General features: G+C 33.9%; 1 protein-coding gene across 5 annotated transcripts in view; it reads left to right on the top strand.

Moving 5' to 3' along the window:
* LRRC7 (leucine rich repeat containing 7) overlaps positions 1-27553 on the top strand; it is a 488385-nt gene that overhangs the window by 388230 nt on the left and 72602 nt on the right. For 3 of the 5 annotated variants that reach the window (XM_073234117.1, XM_073234116.1, XM_037024311.2), the window contains one exon: positions 9860-9979. The exons of 1 other annotated variant lie outside the window; for it this stretch is intronic. In XM_073234117.1, coding sequence (XP_073090218.1) covers positions 9860-9979 — 120 coding nt within the window. Of the gene's footprint in view, positions 1-1047; positions 1189-9859; positions 9980-27553 lie in introns of all 5 variants that reach the window. One more of the 5 variants, XM_037024309.2, reaches the window with a different exon arrangement.

Consider the following 27553-nt stretch of genomic DNA (forward strand, 5'->3'; position numbering starts at 1 on the left):
CTGCTGTTAATGTTCAATAATGTTCAGTTTTGTAAAAAAGTATACTAAGGTCAACTTCTGTAGATTTTTTTTCCAAAATAAGAGAATTAGTTAAAAGAGTTAAGTGCTATCAATTATTATATTTCCATAATAGGTGGAAAATGGAGATTATACTCACAGAAACTATTTGATGACAGGGCATACAAAAATGCTTTAATTTTTAAATGAAGTTCTGTAGAAAAAAGTTAACTGTTTATCAGATACTTGGACTAGCTTTAGATGCACCTATTGACAGGTAGCCACAATGCAAATATCACCAGAGTGTTCTATAGGAATTTAGGTATATCAGATAAATAGTATTAATCATTCAAATCATAATTCCTTTAGTTTCATTATGAAATTTCTCTATTTAAAATGTAAATTTTAAGAAATAAAAAAAAATTGGAAACTTTGCTGCCACATACAACTTATTTGACTGGTTTAGCTAAATTAATCAGCAGATTCAATTGGCCAATGGTTAGACTGAATGATTTTTTTGACCAGCTATTTTTCTGAGTTGCTGTAATTATACCCATAGACTGAAAAATAAAGGAGACTGACTTTGGCTTAAACACTGCAGAATTAGAAGCTAGTATTTGTCTTTTGTACGTGATGCTCTCATAATGTGAAAGAGACCATGACATTTGCAGCTGACAAAATTTCATTAAGAACTCACTGAGTTTTTCTAATTATGATAGACTACCTAGACTACCACAGACGAACAATATTTGTCTAAAGTCACTACAGTCATGATATACAAGAGATAGGTTGTATGCCTTTGAATTAGCAGCAAATATAAAACAGAATGTATCTTTGCTTTTTGTCTTTTCTGTAGTTTGGATGGTACTCATTATGTGCATAACTAACACTGTTTACTGTATGCTTCTGTCCGACCAAGTGCATGTTTAAAAGAAAGTTACCGTTTGCCTGCTTAAAGTTAAATGTTATAAATTTAAACATGTTCATGTAATAATCAACTTTGTTGAGCATGTGTTCACACCCTGTCACATGGTTATTTCCTCTACTCAGAATGCTGCTTACAAACACAACACAGTTAACCTTGGCATGCTGCCCTATGGAGGTATTTCAGCAATGCATGCAAGCAGAAGCATGACTTTAAACTTGCAGACTAAGTCTAAATTTGATCTCCAAGAACTACCTCTTCAGAAAGTAAGTATGGACTGCCTTACATGTGTCAGCATACCAAAGCCAGTTAATGTTGTTTGTTCACTTAATGTGTTTAGGCTGCACATACTACCCTGCTTATAGGCTCTCAAGAGTCTAAAAAGCCCAAGGGCAAGTCATGCAAAGCCCGAACAGTTGAGCTGCTAAGTGAGTATATGTAGCTAGACTGATGATCAAGTTTCTGCTTAACAGCTTTGCTTTTTGGATTGAGCAGGTTCATGGCTTTTGAGTTGCTTTCAGGCTCATTCTCTTATTATTCATTTTCTTTTTCTTTTATTCTTTGTTTTTCTTTCTTCTGTATGTGTATGTGTGTATTTTTTCTTTTTTCATTTCTGTTTTTGGAGCTCGCCCTATCTTCTCTTGCTGATGCATTCTGAGATCAGAACTAGGAAGTATTGTTGGATCTTAGTTGATTCCTTATGGAAGGACATAGAGTCCTAAATTAGAATGGAAATTAAGTGCTTGGCACTTCTAAATGCTTCTTTAGCCTCTATCTTTGTGAGAAATATTACAAAGAGGTAAAACATAAGAAACAAATTGTTACTCATCCCAGGCTAATGGAAAAGTAGCAAGTTTATGTGGTTTTAAATGAAAATGTAGGCTCATTTGAAAGGGAATATACTGTCTAAGAAGAAACATTTCCATTTCCAAAACAATATCTCTTCTTATTTTATTCAGGCAAAATTGAGAATACACATTTTACCTTTTTAAATTGATTAATGCCTTCTGTCTTAGTTACATTTTGATGGAAACTAATGAGTCATTTTCACACAATATGTCCCTATGACTATGTTAGTATATTTGTTAATCTAGTGAGTTTTTAGGGGGAAAAAAGCAATGCAAAGTAAGGATAACAGAATGACAGTAACCTCCAAACACTTCTCTCATATTAAGGCTAATGAACATATGCAGCAAACTCTCATCCCAACAAAATGAGGGCCAAACGAACTCTAGTTCATGTTTTATTATTGATTAGTCTTGATAAAAATCCCTAACTTTGGGTAAGTTTCTTGATACTGTAGTAGAGCAATAAAATCAAAGAAACATTTGTATTCACAGCTTTTTCAACACCTGTGATAACTTTGGGGAAAAAAAAGAAAAAATAACTAAAGAACATTTGAATGTTGTTTTTCCTGTCCTCAGTCTCCTGTTGAAGGACCAGTGGGATGTGGGGGATTTTCTCTACAGAGAGAAAAACTTTCTCTCTGGAGAGATTTGCAGCGTTTGCCAGTGTCAGTGATACAAACGAAACATCACTGAACTCAGACCCAGGACACGAGTGCAGCCAGCCCTCACGAGGCTGGCCCCAGTGCACCCCTCTCAGCAGCACAGGAGCCTCTGCTTGCATGGAACGTGTTCTTCTTCTCCTTTCAGATGCCCAGGGCACTCATCCACTGCCCTAATAAAACCATAGCTCAAAAAGGCCTTGAAAATTATTTGCACTAAGGAACAGATGAGACATCTCAACTTAAACAGGCCCTTCTCCTGGAGGGCTTGGCAGTTAATAGAATCAAAGCCTCAAACTAAAATGATGGAATTTCACAATTCAGTGAAGAGATTAGAAAGATCTCAGCATGAAGGAAGTTACTGTTTAAACACCTTGAAATTATATCATATGGAGAGCCCTATTTTTGCTTAAAGTTTAGCCCTTTTTACTCATCAATTTATAGAATAATACAGATAGCTTTGATATATTCAGTGCTGAAACTGGTACACACTTGAAGCCCTCTTTCTCAGTGTCTTATTGCTCTCCAGACATAGAGTGGGTACCTCTGTACTGCTCTATTAATTTTCTGCTCCTGTTTGGGATACCCTAGAATGGGTTCACTGTAGCTCTAAGATGACATTCATCAGAAATATTAGAGTTATAATATGTGAAGACTTTTCAGCCTTCTTCCATTGGACACTGAGATAATCTAAAAGAGTTCTCTTTGGTGGTTAAATCGCAAACCAAGAATAACCCAAGTACTAAAAAACTCCACTTTAAAATTACCATCAATACATTATTATCCACATCAAAAGAAAAAGGGGCCAAAGAGAGAAGGCAACCCAGACTGGGCAATTACTCCGTTACCCCTAAAAGATTTTATGACCCCAAATTATCAGTTCAGGGCCTATGAAATTTAAGCATTTAGGCATTTGGTACAGCTTTCCTATCATGCCACCATTACAGGGAACTTACCAGGAGTGCTTAGTCAGTTTCAAGAGTGCTCCAGGCTCTACTTCCTCCCAGGGATTCCAGTCTAAGTCTCTGTCCCTTCACCTTTGTGCTCAGGTACATCTTTTCTACAGAGCCTCTTTAATTTGAAAACTGTTTGGTTTTTCTGCCAAGCTTTAGAGTCACCCTCTCTTAAGATGCAGCCTCTCAGATGCCCCTGTCTCAGCTCCACTGACCATAACTGGTCCTATGACTAAGGCTACTTCCTGAACCCTTTCCACCAGGAGAGGAGATAGGCATTATTTTATTTTCCTTTGATTTATAAATGCATAAAACCTACTACAACACTTTTGTCTTACTACTTAAGATAATAAACATTACTATCAGCTATTCAAGATTTCTTTGCAGCCCTTGAATACTTGTTAGCCTTGAGAATTGCACTAAAATTCTGAGTAATGTCAATTTATGAACATTTTTCAATAGATAAAATTGACAAAACTGTTCATTCTCTCATGGAAAACCTGTAACTCTTTTCATTCATGAAATTCCTCAGTGATAACACAGGCCATCTCTAGTTAGCTTCTGTGGCAAATGATTCTGGGGTGTCCCAGAAAGGATGAATCAAGGAATCTAACTGAACATTTTCATGTATTACCACTTAAACTCTAGAAATGGGGTTATGGCATACTTTGGTACAGGTATACTCTCCCCAGGGAACATTCAGAGGTTGAAATCCAGATCCTTTCCCTATGCTTTGTGCTTACCAAACCTTATCTCTTGCAGTTAGGAGAAAGGAGGACGTTTTTGTGCTTTCCGTCCCACTGAGATTGTCTTTTTGCAAATTATGATTTAGGTAATTGACAGAGAGGCCCCATCTGTGCTAGTTACAGCATTAATTGAGCATATTTTTGTTTTGGTTTTGAGGTTTTGTTTTTTTTTAGGTTACCAAACATTACCTATTTATTTTTTTCTCAATTTTCTTTTAAACAAGTTTTAATAAACTAATTAAGGATCTAACTATATGTGAATGAAGATTGAAGAACTCTGCACTTTATGAGGTATTTATATAGTTAATATTTATGTGCATGAAAAGAAAAATTCCCCAGACTTTGCTTTTTGTGTTTTGAAGATTTCTATTTTTTTTATATTTATTACATGCCATATTGAGTAGTGTACATTTTTTATGGATTACAAGTTAAATATAGGCTTTCTGTGCTATAAACAGTAAATAATATTTTCTTTGGTAATTTTATGAAACCTCTTAAGATAATAACAGAATGTGAGTAAGTACTAACAAAATTAGCTTAATAAATTTAATTTTGTTTTCATTTATTGATGCTTATTCTAATTTCCTAAAAAAATTTACTATTATTTAAACCAGAACATTGAAGACATAAATCAGCTATTCAATTATAAAATGATTTGCATTTTCCCTTCATTCATTCATTCATTCATTCATTCATCATTTGTTTACTGCCTCTCCAAAAAGCAATTAAGGCAACTTTCTATGATGTGATTAATGGTTCCATGTGCTTCTTTGGTTGTGTTTTGTTGTAACGGAGCTTAGCTATTGTCTTGAAATTTTATGTTATCAGAAAGAAATATAATACTAAAATTTCAGTTCAAACTGCCATTTTTATTACCCAGATTAATGGTAGTAGAAGACTAGAAGAATAAAGACCAGGATTTATTGAGAATCTGCTGTGTAAATGGTACCACTAGGTAGTTTAAATTTAGTGTTTTTCACATAACCTTCACAGACCCTCAAAGGAAGTATTTATCTCCACCGTATAGATGAGGAAACTGAGACTCATGAGTCAAGGAAAAGCACATGCATTTTAACTGTTTTACTGTTGTAACACCTGCACCTAGCATAGCAGCCAGTAGAATTTAAATCTAACTCTGCCTTGCACCCAAGTCCCTGTTGTTTTTACTATTTGACAATACTTTTACAAATGTTTGTGATATCTGACATTTTCCTAGAACATAGTTTCTAATAGCAGATAAAGCTCTTTTTTACAGTATTAGCTCACATCTTCACAACAATCCAGAAAAGTACATATTTTGGAATGAGGCAGTATATACTTAAGTAGAATATGTTAACTAATCCAAAACATACCATGACCCAAATCATACCCTATGGGCCACAAATACAGTACTCTCCTAGTCAGCCAAGCTTAGTAATTGCTATTAGTTACCTCGTGCCCTTTAAGATCCACTTGCATTTCCTGAGCACTCAGTATGCCAGGAAATCTGCTTGGTAGCAGTGGAAGACCAAGGGTTGTGAATGCGAGAAAATCACAAGTTATTCAAACCTACTACTGCAGCCCTAGAGACCAGCAGGGCTGGGGAAGAAATCACTGGGCCTTTTCTGACTTTCCATCTGCAGGTGTCTAGCAGCCACTGTAGTGTGGCATCTTCTACACTGAAGAAGTTGATCATTTTTTCCTTTTTTTTAATTTAATTTCTGCCTTCATAATATTATACCATGGCACCTACTGCTTATTAACTTATCAAAACAAACATTAATGTGAGTTATAATTTCGGGGGACAAGAAGTTGAAATTATGGAAATATATGTATTAAATAATACTTTCATGGAATTTTTGCCTGGAAGAAGATGGCTTTACTATCAGTTTCATTAGCTGATGCTCATCCCACCATCTTTCAAATTATAGAAATTTGGGTAACAGTGTTTGCACCTAAATTATTTTAAAACTTTTAATGTCCTTGTTTACTGGATCTATGCAAATGATTCAGAATGAAATATTCCCAACCTTCCATATGTCTTTATTCACCCTCATTTCAAAGGTTATTTACTTAATTCCATTCTTTTTCTCTGCTTAAAACAAAGCAAGATATATGCAGCATCTTTAGGTAGCTTATGCCTATAGTTTCTATTGATTTTGCTGCATGTATTATTGGCTATCTATCTCTCAAGAAGGATTCACGTACCTTTCTAATTATGAAAAAATCCTCCAGTCTGTAATTCCACATAAATCCTCATAGACAACGGCTAAAATTGCCAAAATAATAATGTTGGTACTCTTACAGATGCTTTCTATTATAATGAAATGCTGGTTAAAAAAACATTTGGACATTACCTTACCACCTTCAGATTGAATCCCTTAAGATATAATCATTTAGATCCAGGCTTGGTATATATTTGACTCTGCAATACCTACTTTTTTCAAAAGCTATTCAGAACAGAAAATATGACAATTTCACTGGAAATAATTTGGGAAAAATAGTTTTTAACACACATTTTGAATCTGTGGCAATGCCCTCTGTAAACTATGTGCCTATTACTAAGCAAAATAGGTCCTTGAGTTCTTCAAGGATATATCCGAAGATCTTTGCAAAGTGCAAAATTCTAATACCATATAATTTCATATAATTTCTCCAGAAAAATTCAGTGTGTAATTCCCAAGCATTCAGTACACCCATCAATGAACAGACCAGAGCAAAGCTACTGGATGAGCAAAGCCCATTTACTCATATAAATGAATCCTGTACATCCACATATATGTACACATGGACACACCATGCACGCACATAGTCATATACAGGCATATATGTACATAGGGAGAGACACACACACATATTCATGCACATTTATGTCTCAGCAAAATTTTAAATTCTTCCAACAGACACTGGTGATCATTCACAGTAGTCAAAAGCATAAATGTTAAATCTGCCAATGTCCACACCCATCTTTGGTACTACATCTGTTCAACAAAACTTCTCATAGCATTAATGAATTTCTTAACAAAGATAATTTCTGATTTTTCACTAAATCACACTAACCATTTTCTCTATTATTTTGATAAAGATATACAGAATTTAGAAGCTGCGGAAATGGTGCATTGTGATGATTTTTCGTATCTTTTATATTTAATCGGTTATATATAGTGAGGAAAAGAAGACTCATTCTTCTCCTCTAAAGAAAATATCCAGAATGCAATACTAGAAATAATTGAATAAATAACTGAGTATCAATTTGGTTACTTTTTTTTAGATAAATTTCAACAGTGAAAACTTCATTACATTTTTACATTTTTCAGTTCAGCTCTTTTTAACCTTTTCTAGAATTTTAACAATGAAGCAACTGCATTTATATACAGTAAAGTAGCACTTTATCAAAAGTACAATTTTTTGTACATAGCTGTACTCCTTTTGGGAAAGATGTGAACCCACTACATAATTCTCTTTTGGGTTCTCCCCTTCCACAAATATTAATCAATTGTTCATTGTCCTTCTATTTCTACAAATTTAAGTTACCCCTATGATGTCTCACTTAAGAAAAACTAAAAGACTAGATCGTTCTTAAATTAATAAAGGAAATGGCTTTCAGGAAATTCCTTTAATTTTGCTGTCTGGTGAAAATATTTTTTCATGTGTCTGCATGTTTCTGTTCTCTTTGGCCCCTGTAACATAAAGGAATTAGTGCAGTTGTTAATTCCCATTTTAAAAAGAGAGTTTATTTTCTAAATGGGTGAAAAAGTCTATTGTGTCATGATATTAGGATTCTGACTGACTAATTTTAGCCTTTTTGAGCCAAAAAATTTTCTGCAATTTTCAGTTACTCTTTGTGACTGGGAGTCATGTCTGGGCAGTTGAAGTAAGTTTAGTGGAAGAAACAGAGATGGCGATGGAAATTATATGGTGAAAAAATGGGATACTTGTGTTGAGCTCTGGTCACTTCTCAAAAAATCTGTTTTATACATACCTGCCCAGTTGGACATATTTATTATCCCACTTCACTGTGAAAAAAATGAAGCCAGAAACGAAATGGGTACTAAGAAAGTAAAAACAAAAACAAAAAACTATACTGGCCCCTAGTACCTTCCCTACATAATTTTAAGTGCTTGATTTTAATATGCAGATATTAATTTTTATATCTAGAAAAACTGCATGTGGCATATGCATATATATTATTTTGGAAAAGGGAAGACTAGAAAACTAATGCTTGAAAATTGGCAGCAAGAATTGCATAGCTATCTGATTATTTCAAGTAATGTGTACCTTAAATGTACTATCTACATTTGATTTTTCAAACACCAGTAAGTTCATTCCTAACTAAACCAGGAGTTTCAATTGTTTCTTTTCTCTTCTTTTCACAATTTCTAGTAGATTTATGAATAGGCAAAGAATTCACATGGCCAAAATACGAAAGAAAATTGAGTTACCTGCTTACCTTCCATTAGACCTTAGGAAAATTTCATCTAATGTAACAATAAAGCCTTTTTTATAAGCAATCCTTTTTAAAAATGCATGCAGTCAAAATACAAATAGGGTGGTTACATCATTTGTTTTTTAAGGGAGGATAAGTAGGACCATCCCATAGAACCAGAAGAGGCCAGGCAAGCAGCCCATCTGTGCCCCTTGTGAAGAGAATGACCCAGTTCATCCTTTCTAGGGTTGGCGGACAATTCCTGCCACAGAGTTGCACACAGACTTTTAACCAGGCTTTACTTATGCAGAGGGAGCCTTAAAAACCTGTGCAGAAAATGGAATAAGAAACACTAATTATAATAACTCACCCACAGAAGAATTTCCCAAGTACCTGTGTATCCAGTAGGTCAGAGGGGGAGAAACCCTTTGCCAAAAGTAAATCTTCCACAGGAAAAATACCCCACTACTATATCCCTCCACCAGAGGCCATCTTTCTGAGGGGGTGTGATTTCTTGCTATTTATTACTCAGGCCAGACTCTGGAGCCCCACCCCCAACCCCAACCACCACACAAAATAGTTAATATTCTGTTAATAGAGACAGCGGTGCTATTACTGGTTTCAAATAATATGCAGTAAGTCAGCCAAAAGTAAAATATATATGACAAGTTTAAATTTTAATGCATAAGTGATCTATACAAATAAATTTAGAATTAAAGCAGTCATGATTTATTTACCCTGTAATTCTGATAGCACAATATTTTTTATGTTGCTTTACTCTTTCCCTCAAAATTATCTGTAGATGATGTCATAGTGACATTAAATCTTGCACTATGCTAGGGTTAACACTATTTTTGGATTAGTGCAAAATATATTCTCCCAGAATTAATGCAGCTTTATAAAATTTGTTTCAGGTTATGGTTTGGAATATTGGAAATTGTATACTATGTATTGTATGGTTTCAAATCTAAATGGTAAGATCACACTAAAGAAACAAATTAAGCACGTTTTAAATGTTGTGGTTTTTAACAATGGGTTCACTTTATTGATTATTTTTATTCAGGTATTGTAAATAATCTAAACTTTTCTTTAAAATTCAGCAAATAACTCTAAAATGGTTATTTTCAGATAATTTCTTATTGCTTCCAAAAAGTTGTCAATTTAGAACTCTTCTGAGTAAATAGTGTATAATAATACTTTTAGTTCAGGATATATGTTTTTCTGCAATTAAAATTAATTTTACCATAATCAGTAGGGACGCTTTTCAGAAAACTATGATAAACTTCTGTTACATCACTAAAGAGTGCCATACCATTTTTGCAATAGACCCCGTCCCAGCAAAGCAACATTTTAGACAATGGACAAGAAGATGTATCTCCTAGTGGCCAATGGAATCCTTATCCTCTTGGGAGGCGGGATGTACCTCCGGACACCATTACTAAAAAGGTAACCAATTTCAAATTAATGACACAAACCATAAATCTTGCACTTCCGTTGTGATATGTAATTCATATTTTGTGTCTTAACATTATTTCTAACTTTGCGATAAATTTAGACTATTATCCCACTATAGGGAGTTTGGTAAACTATAGTGAATTGAAAAGAATGAAAAATGAACATTGCCAAATGTTCAGAGTTGGTAATGAATTTTTATAAGCAACATTTTGCCACCTCTCTGCAGATACTATCACCTCTTACTAGTGCCTGGCACCCGTCTTTGAAGTGCAAGTACAAGAAGGTGTGTGATGTATATTCTGACTCACTTGGCTTCAGCAGTACTGGGTAGCCAATTTGTGTAAAATTAAATTTGACTACAGAAAGATTGATTCACCATTTCTAAAGTCAAAGCAATTCATTCAATAAACAGTGAGTAACTGTACATGCCAGGGAGTTCTACTATGTGTTGAGCACTTCCTAGATCTGGAGAACAAAAGTGAATAAGATATGGAATCTTACTTCAGACTCTTAGCCTCATGAGGTAGGCTGAATGATAAGTAGGTTTTTATAATACTACATGTTAAGTCATCATAAAGGAAGTAAAAGGAAAGCCACAACTTGGGAGAAGATAATGGCAATGTATATGAGGGACAGGGATTGGTACTGAGAATATATTTTTTTAACTCTTACAAATTAATAAGGAAACACATATAGCAAATACAAAAAAATACAAAAGAAAATACAAGAAAATCAGAAAAGTAAATAAACATTTTTTTAAAACTAAATCTTCTTTGTCAATCAGGGAAATACAAAAAAAGATGCTTTTTATACCTACCAGACATGTAAAAATTAAGAAATCTGAAAAATGTAAGTCGTTTGCAAATATGAGTCATTGTAACTCTTTTGTACTTCTTGTTGGAATAAAAGGCATACTTTGGTTTCCAATTCTCTAATAGAGCTGAACATGCATATACCCTACATTGCAACAATTACCCTCCTAAGGTATTAGTCTGGAAAAACTGTACATGTTATTCAAGATACTTGCAATGTTTACAATAGTAGAAAACTGGAAAAAAAACAAATGTCTACCCTTAGAAAGGTGTGTAAATAAATCATCTTATTCACACAAAGGCATATTTTACAGCAATGAAAATTAATGAACTGAAATTGTGAGATGCATACAAATTTTAAAATATAATTTGAGTGAACACCAAATTTCAGAAGATAGCACATATTAAAAATTAAAAATAATATACTTAAAGATCTGAAAATCAATCAAAACTGAAAATATATTGCCTAAACATAAGTACATGAGTGAGAAAACTATTTTGAAGAGGGAATGGTTAACATAAAATTTTATCTATCTCTGAAATGGAGACTGGGAGTAGAATCAGGGAAGAAGCTAGTATTATTATTGGTACTGTTCTATTTCTTTAGTTGAATTATGAATCTAGTTCTTAAGCTAATGGGTGTTCATTTTATAATTGTGCTTTATAATACATCACACTACATAATCACATACTTTATTAGTAATCTAGGTGATGATTTCCCCTTGATGAGTACTTCAGTGCTTTTTAAAAAAATACATTAAATATCCAATTCTTTTACCCAACATAATTGTTAATACTCTGATTTTCAGGTGTTACACATGTTATTAATCTGTCTACAGGGCAACAGTTCTGCAGATAAATATAATATAGTGTGATTAGCATTGTGAAGATGGGATACAGGTCTGTGAGAGAAATCCTAGCTGGAGCTAAAAACTTAGCAATCATGAAAACATACATCATAATTGAGCAGTGAGTGAGACAGGTAGATACCACAGAACTCATGGAACACATTTAGGAGATGTTCTTAGGAAGAAGAACAGAAAAGGAATAGCCAAATATTTTATTAATAGGATTCATTCTACTGCAAGTTATAGGAAATTCAAGTGAAACAGCCATGAGCATTAAGGAAATATTTAGCTATCATAAGAAGTAGCCAGGATCTAGGATAATCCTCAGATTTAGCCTTCGTTATATCATTTTAAATACTTAGAATTTTTTTCCCTCCCACTCTTCTATTCATACTGTTGACTTTATACTAAAATTGGTTCCTCTTATGATTATAAGATGGCTACCAATGACAATTGGAGATGCAAGCTTCCTCTTCCAACTTCATCGCGAGAAAAACACCAAGTTTCCAGTAGTCTCTCAAGAGCAAAACCTTCCTTCCCTAAATCCCGCAACAAACCTCTGATTACATCTCAAATGATCCAAAGCAGTGAATATGATTGGCTTCAACTAACCAGCTGTGGTAGAATAGATGGGGCTCTCCACTCCAGGGACCACTAAAAAACTGTGCAAAGAAAATCGAGGAAAAAAAATGCCACCTTGGAAATTAATAGGAAAAAACAAAAAATGTCTTAAGAAGGGAATTGTCAGCAGTGTCACATGGTGCCAAAAAACATCAAGCAAGGCAAGTATGACTAAAGGCTCCTTCGATCGAGCAACAAAGAGGTCATTGGTGGTTGTGACAGAAACAATTTACTTAATTGATGGGGTGGGAACCATAAAACCTACATTAAGGAATAAATAGAGACTGAAACCTAGGAAAGTCAAGAAGGGAGTTTCCTATTGAAAAGAGAGAGAGAATTATGATAGACCTAGACGGGGATATAAGGAAGACAGATGGAATATTTAAGATGGCAAGCATGTGATAAAATTTAAAGGTTGACAAGAAGCACAGGTGAAGAGGACACTGGAAATTCAAACAGGAAAGGAGGGAAATCTGCTTCTTTATGGGGAAAGAGGAGAGGATGAGTATGGCAGCAGGAAACGGAAGGAGCACCTATCAGAGCCAAGGGCAGGTTGCCTGACCAGAGAGGAGAATCATATTCACTTACACGGTTGCAAAGGGCTATTATAATTTTCTCATGAATGGAAAAGCCTTATTCATTTGCTGCTCTAAACGGAACTAACAAGTGTTTACATTATCCATTCATACATCCATTTTTCCCGGAACCTATTTTCAAAGTCCATAATATTATGTTTAATCCCATAATTCAAATCATGATGATCATTTGCTTCTCAACTTGCTTTAAAAACCCCATGCAATTCTGTATTGATTAAGCATTTGTAGACTAGTTCATCTTACTAAAGACTAAAATAATTGTTTAATCTATCTGAAAACTTCATTAACATTTTACATTAACATTTTACATAACATTTTACACATTTAATATGTCTTTAAAATGTTATCATCTTTCATGTACCTTCTTCCTACTATTATGACAAGCATTTTCTGACTACCCATGTCATAACACTTTTGCCTAAAACCTGAGATTTTAGAACCCATAAATAGACATGCCTACCTAATACCTAACAGACTAGAGGAGTAAAGGATACCTTAAATATTCAAATTTAGTTTTTCTTATGTAGTAATTGAATATATCAAGTTAATACTCAGTGAGAATCAACCTAAAGACATGAAAAATGGTGATGAGATTATTAGCCTGGGCCTCAGGATTTACCAAAATAGGAGTGAAAATTGTTCTATTACTCGATTTATATTTCATGCACAATGAATGTTTTTTAAAGTCAATGTTAATTTTGCAATTATCATGAAGTGAGTAGTCATTAGGCTAGGCAAGTTGAGAGTGGGAAATTAGAAACTGAATTACAAATAGAGTGGGGAATCAAAGGAGAATTAGTGGTAAAGTATTAGCCAGTTCCCCATCTGAGTCTATTTCTCAACATCTCTGCAGAAGAGTTTTTAAATATCTTACCTCTTTGCCTAGAGATGCCACTATAAAGCTCCTGCTGTCAGCCTACTACTGTGTAGTACTGGAACTGTGTCACTACCATGACCAGAAACTACTGAGATGATGCAGAGCCTCAATGGGAAATCCATTTTAGAAAGCCTTTGATTGAACTTTTGATTCTCTCTCTTCTATCATAGCTCTTTGGTTAAGCTAATATTGGTAATACTCATGGCTCTGCCTGTTAGTACTCCAGGCACTATTAGAGAACAAACATGGGTACCCTTCAAGTTGTGGATCCAGAGATTTAGAAACATAAATTAGACAAAAAGTGTTCATCTACCAGAAAGAATTTTGTTCCTGTATCTACTTGTCACTGTCCTAAGTATCTGAGAATGGTTCATCCATGGGAAAATGTTGAGGTTGTTAAATTCTGACTTGGTGTTTTGTTTTAAGTTTCTGAGTGGCAAAAGGTAGGATTGAACTGACTTTTTTTTTTAATGGTGAAATAGTAGGATGTCGTTTCTAATTCTCTCTTGCTATATCAGTCTCCAAAATCTCAAATTCTAAGGTCCATTAATTCAAAAAGTTTAGGCATCATTGCTAAAAGAACGTGTCACAGCTATGTAAATCACCACAAATTCCAAGCAGTACCACATGAGCACTTGAGGAAGTGCTATTAAAAACTTTTGCAATAGCTGAAAACAGTGGTTCCAGAAGATTCGGATTTTAGAATCCTCACATCACTGCTTTCACTGTTGCAGTCTATTAAATTATGCCACTGTCCCCATGAGAACCATTGTGTACCAACCATACAAATATTACTTTGTATCAGGCATGAGCTAAGTGTTTTCATCTATTTCTTCATCTAACCCTCACACCAAACATATGAGGTAAGCACTATTACTTTCATCCACTTTATGAAAGAAGGAACTGAGTTTAGACTTTCCCAACAGAGACTTGGAGTTTAGGTTAGGTTGCTTGCCAGGATCTCACAGGTGACTACATATTTTAGATCACTCTCCTACATCCAACAGATATAGTGTGAAGGTCAAAGTGTGAAATATAAATGGAAAAAATTTTCATTTTAAAGTCTGACTTTATACTCTGATTTGGTAGATTCCTCCATAGAAATGACAAAGCTGTTTTTAACTAACTCTGAGACAACAAGTTCTTTTAAACTATTGAGAGTCTTAAACAGGTTGACTATCCCTGGAGAGATGCCTGGAAGAGATTCTAAAATTCTAAGACAGTTGCCTGTAAGACTATGTTACAATGTTGGAGCAGAAAAATATCCTACCTGTTGGGGAGGAAGAGATTTCCTCTACTCCTCGAGGTTCTTCTAGCTGGTCTAAGAATCAAATTGACATGAGACAGATTAACAGTAGAAAAAAGACAAAGTTTAATTACATACATGTGGGGAAGCCACAGACATGGGTTTCAAAGACAGTCAGAAACAGTGAGGTATACAGGTCACCCTGAGCCAAGGAGAAGCGGGCAGGGGTCTGAGACTTCAGAGGAAAAGGGAAGGAATTCACAGGAATATGAACAGAGTACATATTTGATAAACAACTGTTTGCTGGGCCACACAAAAACAATGAGGGAGCAGAGAGGAATTTTAACAGACTTAGCCACATCCCTCCCTGTCTACCACACCTAGTTTACATTATAATTATCTCCCACAGTTGGGAGGTGGAAGGTCAAAGTTTCTTTTGGAGGCTTTTGGGCTTTGATTGTTCTCAACTCTGAAATAGCCTGCATGTCACAGTGGCACGTCTTGGGGTGGCCTGCCCTTTGTCCCTACATAGAAAAAAGGCTCAAGTGGCATATTAAAACAAATGAAAGTTAAAATGTTTCTCTTCTGGTAAGGGTAACAAAGAGACTTTAAAATCCTAGTGATATTAAATCTGAAAATTCTTTATATGTAAGCTAAACATTCAAAAGTCTCTTAGCATCAATGACTCTTCTCTTGCCAAGTGTCTGTTACTCTAGGCACAATGACTTGGCAGTTAGAGTAATAAAGATGGGTACCAAGGTTCAATATCAGGAGGACACATTTGAAAAGTATAAAAATGCAGGAAGTTAGTCTTGGCTCACAAACTTGCCCCTGAAGCTGAATTTGCCCGTTACTTTCTCGTATCTTCAATGCCAACTCAGCCATTAAGGGCTTTGGGATTGCCAGATGTTTGAGATCTCTGAAGCATGCCCAGGAACTTATTGAGAAGCTAAAAGACATTTAAGAGAAATTATGTGGTGTTTTTTTTTTTATCATTTTCATGTTATTTTTATCTGTTCTTGCATAGCCCCCAAATTGAAATTTTTGCTTTTCCAGACCCTATGAAGTATTAAAACTTTTTAAAATTAATTTTTTGGGAATGAATACTCATTCCTTATTTTAATTTTGGAATTCTGTATATCTTAGTTCATGGAATTATGCTGTTTCTTTCAGTACATATTTACTAAGATAAGATCTAAAGTGTCATTTGAAAATCTTCAATTGTGTGCTGTTGACCATATGGTCAAGCCATCATCTGTGTTTTAACACAACTGAATAAGATTTATACTGGTACTGATTTTCCACTTGGTAATGAAAATCAGTTAATTATAGAACTTTTCAGAAGGCAATATCATTTTTAAATGAGAAGTAGGTGTTTAAAAGTACTACATACGAGTAAGAATTTGTTCACCATGTAAGAACTTGTTCGTTATGCTTCAGAAGATTGGAGACTGTTGAGAATTAGGCTTGGGGTTGATTAATGATTGTGCATTGAGTCCCCTATACAGAATTTTATTGTTGTTAACAACCATTTGATCAATAAATATGAGAGATGCCCTCTCAAAAAAAAAAAAAGTACTACATAAGAAAAATCAACTTACCCTAGAAATTTAGCAATTTACCTAAAAGCATTTTATTGTTATGCTACATATACAAAAACTAAAACCATTAAATTGCAGTCATTGAAAAGTAACTTTCTCTAAACCTATTCTATTAAAAACAAATACTATCTATCAGTATTTTGTATATATACGTACATGTGGAATCAGAATAAAAGTAGCTATAATTTATAATTGTTGGCTTTTGTAATTTAACAGAAACCAGTCAGTAGTGCAGTTGGAGTCCTTTACATCCAATGCAAGGAAGGGGTTAGTGGATGTAGCCCATTTACATAGAAATGGAATCTGAAATAGATAAGAGAGATAAATATTTAAATAGTGGCAAAAGTAGGGATGCAGAAAGTAGAACAGATCTTGAGGCTATAAGAGAACAACTCAAGACTTGGAGGAAGCAGATAAGAAAATCTCTGTGGTAAGCCTTATTTATATAAGAGATAAGAGAAATAGAAATGTTTTTATTTCCACTAACAGCATCAGAATCAAGAGCAACTGTTCTAGTTTAAAGTAAAATTGAAACAAAATAATGATGAGCAATTGTCAGTTCTATCACTAAACTCTCCTTCTGTACAGAGGAAATACATCAGATAAAATAAAAATAAAGCTTTTTATTTTTTTCTTCCCAAAGCAGTATGAGTAATGCCTTGACTTCCATCAGTCCATAAGCAAATGAGAACATCTTCTCCACCACTGTAAGGCCAAGCACAGTCCTGGCTACCTCTTCTCTGTTGCCTTCCCAAGCGTCATTATTCTCTTCTGATAGGAACAAATTTTCTACTGGTCAGAATTAATTTTTCTTTGGGGCCATCACTGAAACTCAGAAACTGATTGGAATCATTTATATAGTAATTTTGACTCCAAACATTCTCTAAACATTAGGAAAAAATATCTTTCTGAGTTAGTTGGTAGGTTGAGATTTGCTGTGCTCCCTCAGCCTCTTCCTGTCACCCCCACTTATTGTATTGTCACTTACAACTTTGTATTGAGCAATAAAGACTGCATTGATATCTAACAATGGTATATTCTACTGAGGCTGCTGAGCTTCAGAAAGAAAGAGAAACCAAATGCATTCACTGTTAGTAAACTCTGACCAAAAGAACCCAGAAGTCAATCAGTGAAAGGGCAGATTGACAACATCATACAGTTATAGATTTTTGTAATTATCAAAAGAAAAAGATTTCAGCACGATCTGTTACCCCAGAGAGACATTTCTTACACAAATATGTGCAGAGTTTTTCTCCTGACCTAAAAGCCACCTTTTTCAGGTCAATTTTGAAGGGAAAATGGTAAGATACCAAATGTGTCCAAATAAAAAAAGAACGTCTATTTCTAGTAGGTCTTTGAAAATGACTCTAGATCTACAATAATATAGTTCTACTTTCCTTGGGGTTTTGGTATCCAGACATAATCTGGAACTGATTATTTTTTTGTGAATAGTAAGTATCCACTCCTAATTTCACACTTAGATTGAAAAAGGAGTTTAAAGCAACAGTCAGTTGCCTGGGAGGATAACATATCCACCATCAGACACAAATATCCCTCCAGGTTAGGAAGGGGTTTAGGAGTAGGTGAGATAGGTAGGTGAAAATTCTATCTTATGTGAATTTTGTGGTTAGAAGTCAGTTATTGATGACATTGTTAGGCACCCACCAAACACCCATTGACACTCTTTGAAATTTCTGATTCTTGAATTTGAGACTGTATTAAGACATTCACTAACTTCCCTTGCCTAACAAATATATGCTTCTGTCTTTATGAGAATAGACTCAGCGTGGTCTTGATGGCATACCTGTTGGTTATTGCTCTAGACAAAACAGGATAAAAACAACCTGTTAATAATGGTTAAGTATGTAGAACAATCCAAAAATCAACTGTAGGAATTATCAACTAAGGGTTCACATCTCATCTTGAAAATGTCACATTGTATTCCTTTTATGTTACCAGTAACACAACTGTTATTCAGATGAATTAAATGTGCTCTTTAAAGACACAGCTTATATATTGATGGCCATGTGACCTTTTCCAGTAAATCAGTGTAGCCATGACTTTTGCTATACTAGAGAAATAATAATGAAATCATCTAATTTAATTCAATTCCCCCGTTATTGAAAATTATTGAAATAAAAGAGAGAAGGCTGAATGTGTATAAAGACTTGCTTGTTAAACAAGCATTAATTGCCAAAGCAAGAGTACAGGCCCTGTAGAAAGCAAAAATTTCATGAAAATGGGATGCTTCAGAGGCAGTTTCATGTCCTTAGTAATAGTAGCTGAATTAGGAGGGTTTGAAGAAATCAAGGAAACAATTTCCTCTACTTAGTGATCTATTTCAAGTATTTATGATTTGTTATTCTGAAAAACTAGGATGATAATTTTTGACCAATTGATTTTAGTATTATACAATTCATACATATTTTTAAAACCTACTCTACTTCTATTTTATATAATTAAGTTTGTTCTTAAAAACTAATGCAAATTGGAGGTTGTGGAAATATGAATGGAGAAATTATTCTCTAATTTAAAGCAAAAATGACAGCTGAATAAAAAATTGCTTAGTTTTATAGTTGCTTTTGTATTGGATTTTTCTACTTAATACAACATGAATTCTTTAACTCACAGAACACATCCCTTTATATCCTAATACCAGTGCAATTAAGACAGCTGTCTCCAGTAGTGAAGGACATCACTGCCATAAAGTCAGGAGATTGTTCTCATCCAGCCTGATTCTAAATTATGTCCTTAATAAAGGTGTAAACCCAGAGAGTATCTATCAAATGGCTATTAAATCAGAGGCAGACAAAACACACGCCACAGATTAAAGCAATAGAAAGAGTAGCAGATTAAAACTACTTATTACATCAATTCTTGACAGTTGTTCCTTAAAACAAATGACTATTCTACTTCAGAGAGTTGATACAACTCAATTACTTCTATACTATCTTCATTATAGAAGAAATCTAAAAACAAAAAGAAAATGAAAAATTAATCCAATGCAATAAAACTGTCCATGATTGCATATGTAATTCGAAGACCTAAACAATACAACTGGCAGATGATTGAGGATTGTTGACAGAGGATGTCAAAATAGTAAGATTCCATTTCTTGCCACTTGATTTTTATGACTTACTCCATTACCTATAGGTTCTTGGAAATCTTAAGGGTGAAAGAAGGGATAGCCAAACTTTTTTTGTTTTTGTTAACATTTTCTTTTTTAGTTTATTTCAGGAATGTATAAATCAGTGTCATCACAAAACAAATTGTAAATTGAAAAGTGTAGATGTAGCTCTAATTTCATCATTTTTGTTATGGATATTCTGTTCTTTCATTTTGGTCAGTAATTTTCAATTCCAAAGCAGTTTTATAAGTTATCATTTAGTCATAGAAGAATAGGTTTATAGAGATTCAATAATCCAGAAATGCTGCCTGCCTATCAGCCAGCTACTATTGTAAGGGAAAGACCCTGTAGTACCTCACCTTTTTATCTGTTATTTGGAGCACTGGAGTGTAGCTCCGGTATTTGACTCTAAAAAAATTAAAGATCAGCAAATATTTTGAATGTCCCCCACTAAATGCTGCACTGCGCCAGCAAATTCAGAGCAAGAGAAAGAACATCTTTTGCTCCTCTCTGAAGCTTTAGAGCTCCCTTCCATGTATTTGTGCAAGTTGGTCCTCCAATACCCAGATGGGGGAACAAAGATTACTGGCATCAAAACTACCCTATGTGAATATAAATCAAACAAGAGGAAACAATAAAGCTTAATAGTTTGGTTGTCATAACATAAAACAATATCCACAATATATAGTAAAACATACATACTCTCATACCATCTTCACAACTTATGGGACAAGGAGCTAGGGGCAGGGAATTGAGGAGCACAGGACTGAAGCCCAGTATAGTCTGGCTCTACAGCCTAGACTAACCACTATGTTATAGTACTAACCTATTGTATCCCACTAACCCCACCCAACCAAAAATTTCAGAAAAGATTATAGCATAGCCTTGTTGCAATAGTAAATAACCCTCTATATTAGCAACATACTTGATATACAGTTAGCAAGAACTTTTTGCCACAACTTGACACTATTTTTTATGTTCCATGCTCAGAAGAGAGAAAGAAGCCCTGGCATCTGATCTGTACTTAAAAATAAATTTCAAGTCCTCTATAACTTATTCTTGATCCCACACAAATCAAATATTTTAGATATTCCTTAATGTTCTTGGCTTCTGAGCCTTCTTTTTCTTTAATCTGAAATATTTACAAGTTCTTACTTACCTTTGTGAATCTCAGAAAAAATAAAATCAGGAAATCTAAGCATGATGAAACCTACCTGCAGATATTTCCATCACTTTGAATTTAGTTCATTTTGCTAATTTTGTTTCTCAATTATTTACCTCACCCAACTTCCTGATTATATCATCTCTAAGATTTCTATCACCTCTCCCTGCTTGATATTGACTCCATTTTCCACAAAATAACTAAGGCCTGTCACAAAAACCACTTGTGAAAGTAATAAAACTGCCCTGTATATTGAGACAAGCCCTGCAAAATGATGATTACGCTAAGAAATAAAAACTGTGTACTAAGCTGCAGAAAAACATCATCTCAACTTTTTCTTCTTAAGATCTTGTTTTTTGTTTCTTTTTTATTGTTTTTGGTCTTAAGCAGGGGTGCAGGAGAAGCGTGAGCCTTAACTTTGTCTTTAATTGGCCCTTGAGTCTATTAAACTTTGATGTTGAATTTCCTCATCTGGGAAGAGAAGACAGTGGTATTTACTTTATAGAATGGTCCTGACAATTAAAACTATAAGACGAAACACTTATCACATACCTGTCATATAAATGTTTAATTAATTTATTAATGGTAGCTACTATAACATTTATTATTTTGGATAAAAATCTGTTAATTATGGACAAGCTAAATCTTCATTCAACTTTGTTCCTAACAGCAGGCTGTTAATGAGACCAAGATCATGAGTTAGCATCTTTTGATTTACTTAGTCATGGACACAGGCTGTACTCTTCACCTGGATATTTGTCTTGAAAACATATACAGTGATGGGGATGGTGGTATCTAGTGGGAAAAAGTGGAGATGAATCACCACAACCTAAAATATTGGCCAAATTAGTGAAAAGTAAGTAATATCATGCCTTTTTATGGTGGAATTGTTGTTTTTTAATTTGTATATGCTATTGTCCATAAAAGAGGCCACTTCTTAATACCTGAAACAAAATGTAAGTCACTGCTTCTGAATAAATAATTTGTAAGGCACAGTCTCTGAATGAAACAGCTTAGAGAAGCATGGAGTTCAAGGATTAGTGGATTTCCAAAATTGGGATATTTGGGGATTCATTGACCTTGAACTGGGAAAGCTTGCTTACTTGAGTTGAGACTGTTGCTGACTGGCTGACTTGCAGGAGCAGTTTCTAAAGAAAGTTGTCACTGATTAATTACAGCAGGTTTTAAACTAGTTCTTTTTGGTGATTATTTATTGCTATGCCCACAGAACAGTGAAACCTTTACACAGCAGATAAGAACTTCCCATTCTCATTTCCATTATTGAGTACGTACTATGTGCCAAGCAATATGTTCAGTGTATTACATTAACGTATTTAATCCTCACAGTATTCTATGAAGCATTTACCATTCCTATGATAAGCAGAGGGCTTAGGCGACTTGCATAAGACTGCATAACTAAAAAGTGACAGAACAAGGAATAAAACCTAGATCCATCTCCAAAGACTGTGTTATCTCAACCACCTCTATTATTTTTTTAAATTAACTCCTGGCATTTCTACAACTCCATTTCTATAATTTTGTCATTAAAATCACATACAAATGAAATCCTACAGTATGTAATCCTTTGGATTGGCTGTTATTATGCAGCATACTTCCCCGGAGATTCATTCAGGTTGTGTGTATCAGTAGTTTCCTCCTTTTTATTGCTGATTAGTATTCTATGGCACGGATATACCAGTCTGTTTAACCATTAATCCATTATAGGAAATCTGGAGAATTTCCAGTTTTGGGCTCTTCTGAAGAAAGTTGCATTCATGGACAGGTTTTTGTGTGAATTTAAGTCCTAAGTCTCTGGCATAAATGTCCAGGAATGTAATTGCTGGATTATATGGTATGAGCACACTTAGCTTTTAAGAAAAGGCCAAATATGTTTCCAGAATGGTTCTAACGTTTCACACTTCCAGCAGCAGCGTATAAGTGATCCAGCTTCTCCCATTCATTATCAGTTTTTTTTTATTTTATGGTTTATATTAGTTACTCTGATACATGTGTAGTGATATTGTGGTTTTCATTTGAATTCCTCTAACAGTTAATCACATTGAACATCTTTTTGTGGGTTTATGAGCTGCTATCTGTGTATCCTCTGTGGTGATATGTCTCCTTGTGTCTTTCAAACATTATTCTAAATGGATTGTTTAGTTTCTTACAATTAAGTTTTGCGAGCTCTTTATATATTCTACATAACTATCCTTTGCCAGGTGTGTGGTTTGCCAATCTTTTCTCAAACTCTGTAGCTTGCCTTTTCATCTCCCAGTGTTTTACATTTAAATCCATCATCTGTTTCAAGTCAATTTTTATATAAGGTCTGAGGCGTAGGTCAAGATTCATTTATTTTGCCTATGGTCGTCCAGTTGTGCCAGTACCATTTATTGAAAAGGCTATCTTTCCTCCATTGGATTGCTTTTGCATCTTTGCCAAAAATCATTCCTGCATATCGTTGTGAGTCTAATCATGGGTTCTCTGAACTGTTCCATTTATCTATTTGTCTGTCCATCCACCAGTACCACAAAGTCCTGATTACTGTGACCATAATAATCTTGAAATAAGATAGGCTGATTCTTCCCCTTTATTTTTCTTTTCCAAATCATTATAGCTCTTCTAGGTTCATTGTCTTTTAATATAAATTATAGAATAATGTTATCTATATCTATAAAAAAAAGCTTGCTAGGATTTTTGATAGGAATTTGTTAAACTTATGAATCAATTGGAAGAGTACTGACATCATTACTATGTTAAGTCCTCCTGTCTATAAATACCATGTTTTTTCATTTATTTAAATCTTCTTTGATATCTTTCATCAGCATTGGGTAGTTTACAGCATATGAGTTCTGTACAAACTTTTTGAGTTACACCTAAATATTTCACGTTTTTTGAGTGATTGTACATGGTATTGTTTTTCTTTCCTTTTTTATTGAAGTATAGTTGATGTACAATATTATATTGGTTTCAGGTATACAATATAGTGATTTGACAATTATATACATTACAAAATGCTCACCATGGTACATATCGTTACCAGAGAAAGATGTTACAGTACTATTGACTATATCCCCTGTATGCTGTACTTTATCCCCTGTGACTTATTTCTTTTATAAAAGGAAGTTAGTACCTCTTTATCCCCTTCACCTCTTTTACTCATCCTCCCTACTCCCTTCCCCATGGCAACTCATTTTTTTCTCTGTTTGAGTCCATTTCTGTTTTATTTTTTATTTCATTTTTTAGATTCCACGTAAGAGTGAAATCATATGTTATTTGTCTTTTTCTGACTTTTTTCACTTATCATAATGCCCTCTAGGTCCATCCATGTTGTCACAAATGGCAAAATTTCATTCTTTTTTGTGGTGTAGTTTATTCCGTTATGTATATGCACCACATCTTCTTTATCCATTCATTGACCAATGAACACTTACATTGCTTCCATATCTTTACTATTGTTAATAATGCTACAGTAAACATAGGGGTGCATGTATCTTTTCAAATTAGTGATTTTGTTTTCTCCTGGTACATTCCAAGAAATTAAAAATAGAAATACCATATGGCCTAGTAATTCCAATGTATTGTATTTAAATTTCAGTGTTCATGTGTTCATTGCTAGCATGCATAAATCCGTCTGACCTGGCATCCTGCAACCTTGCTTGATTTGCTTGTTAGTTCTAGGAATTTTTTGTTGATTCTTTTGGGTTTTTTATGTAGACAACCATGCCATCAACCAATAAGGACAATTCATTTCTTCCTCTTCAATCTGTATGGCTTTATTTCCTTTTCTGCTTATTCTACTGACTAGAACTTCCAGCACTATGTTGAGTATGAGTGGTGAGTATGGACATCCATGCCTTATTCTTCATCTTAGGGACAAAACATTGAGTTTTTCACCATTGAGTATGTTAGCTGCAGGTTTTCTGTATATGTTCTTTATCAAGTTGAGGAAGTTCCAAGTTCCCCTCCATCTCCATATTTATTTCTGAGAGTTTTAATCATGAATAGATGCTAAGTTTTGTCAAATATATTCTGCTTCCACTGATAAGATCACATGATTTTTCTTCTGTAGTGTATTAATATGAAACATTGCTTTGGTTGATTTTTAAATATTGAACAAGCTTTGTATTACTAGAATAAACTCCACTCTGTCACAGTATATAATTCTTTTTATATATTGCCGACTTTAGAAAAGATAAAATATATTACTATTACATAATTACTATTATTATGTATAACATATATAAATAAATTTATATATATATCCTTTTTATATCTTGATGAACCCTATTTGTCAATATTTTGTTAAGGGTTTTGCACTTATCTGTGCATGGTATTAGTCTGTAGATGCCTTTCTTAAATTTTACTGTCCTTGTCTAATTTTGTTATTGGGGTAATACCAGCTTCATAAAATAATTTGGGAAGTGTTTCCTCCTCTTCTGTTTTGTGGAAAAGAGTGTGTGTAATTGGTGTTGATTTGTATTTAAAAGTTTGGTAGAATTATCCAATGTAAGTATCTGGGGCTGGAGATTATTATTTTGAGAGTTTTTAAGTTACAGATTCCAATCTTTATAGTTGCAGGGCTATTCAGATTATCTACATCACGGGTGAGTTATAGTAGTTTGTGTTTTTCAAGGACCCCCATTTCATATGACAGTTTCATATGAATTGTCATATTTATGTGTGTAGAGTTATTTGCAGTATTAGCTTATTCATACAGTGTCTGCAGGATCTTTAGTGATATTCCCTTCTTCATTCCTGATTTTATTAATGTCTTCTTTCTTTTTTTCTCTTTTGGTCTTGCTAGAAGTGTGTCAATTTTATTGGTCTCTTCAAAGAACCAGCTCTTGTTTCTTCTATTTTATCTGCTCTTCATTTTCAGTTTAATTGATTTCTTCTCTTTTTATTATTTCCTTCCTTGTGCTTGCTTTGGGTTTATTTAGCTCTTCTTTTTCTAGGCTCTTGAGATAAGAACTTAATTGTTGATTTGAGACTTCTTCCTTTTTAGCATATGCATTCGATGCTATTAATTTCCCTCTCAGCACTGCTTTAGCTATTTCATAAAACTTTTTATGTTGTGTTTTCATTTACATTCAGTTCAATTTATTGTTTTAGTTCCCTTGATACTTCTTTGACCCATGAATTATTTAGAACTGCATTGTTTAGTTTCCAAACGTTTGGTTGGATGTGTTCCTTCTATCTTTCTGTCACTGATTTCCAATTTAAGCCCATTGTGATTGGAGAACACATTCTGTACAATTTCAATTTTTTTAACTTTTTGAGATTTGTTTTCTGGTGCAGGATTTGGTCTATGTTAGTAAATATTCTGTGGGAACTTGAAGAGAATGTATATTCTGCTGCTGTCAGGTCAAACATTCTGTGACAATTAGATCTGGTTGGTTGATGCATTGTTGAGTTCTATATTCTTGCTAATTTTCAGTCTGGTTCTCCAATTGATTGTTGAGAGAAGGGGGTTGAAATCTCCTACTGTAGTTGTGGATTTGCCTATTTCTCTTTCAGTTCCATCAGTTTTGCTCTACAGATTTGCAGCTCTGTTTATTGTGTACACATTTAGCATTTATGCATCTTTTTAGTTTTACATATGACACTTTTTTCATATATAAAATCCATATCTCTATTTTCTTCATTCTGAAGTCTACTTTATATGGTATTAATATAGCTATCTCTTTTTTCCTTTAATTAATATTTACATTATATATGTACTGATCATTTACTTTCTACCTGTCCATATTGTTATATTTGAAGTGATTTCTTATGGTCTGCATATAGATGAGTTATAATTTCTAACCCACTCTACCAATATCTGTCTTTTAATTTGTATATTTAATTAATTTGCATTTAATTTAAAAATTGACACATTAAAGTTTAGGTCTTATGTAATTTTTTGTTTTCTATTTGTTCTTCCTTTTTTTGCTCCTGTTTTCTTTTTCCCTCTTGTGAGTTATTTGAACACTTTTTTAGAATTTCATTTTGTTTAATATATTTAGTATATCTCTATGTAGCTTTTTCAGTGATTGTTCCTGATATACATTATCCTATGTAACTTGCAAGAGTCTACTCACATCATAACTTAGTAGTTCAAGTAAATGTAGAAACCTTAGTTTAGAAAGCATAGAAACCTCAAGTTACAGTAAAGTATATTCAAGGAAAGCACAGAAGCCCCCCTCTGTTGATAATTGTCTTAAATATTTCCTCTACATACAAGAACCATTTTTACTAATATAGAGTCCTAATTTTACTTCAGTCATCAAACATAATTTCGAAAATTCAAGAGAAAGAAAGCTCATTGTATTTTTCCACATATTTGCTTGCAATGTTCTTCCTTCCTAATGTTCCAAGGTTTCTTCTTTCATCATTTCCTTTTTATTTAGAGAACTTACTTTAGCCATCACTTTAGAATAAGTCTGGTGGCAACAAATTGCCTTTATGTTTTCCTTCATCCTAGAATGTCTCAATTTCCCTTTAATTTCCAAAGAATATTTTTACTGGTATAGCATTTGGGGTTGACAGTTTATTTTCTTCACCTCAAATATTTTGCCACTTCTTTCTGTCCTCAGTGGTTTTAGATGTGACTTTTATTGTCCTTTGAATTGTTTTTCCTCTGTAGTCATGATGTTATTTTTCTCTAGCTGTTTTTAAGATTTTTCCTATGTCTTT

Source organism: Manis javanica, chromosome 4, assembly GCF_040802235.1.
Source record: "Manis javanica isolate MJ-LG chromosome 4, MJ_LKY, whole genome shotgun sequence".
NCBI lineage: Eukaryota > Metazoa > Chordata > Mammalia > Pholidota > Manidae > Manis > Manis javanica.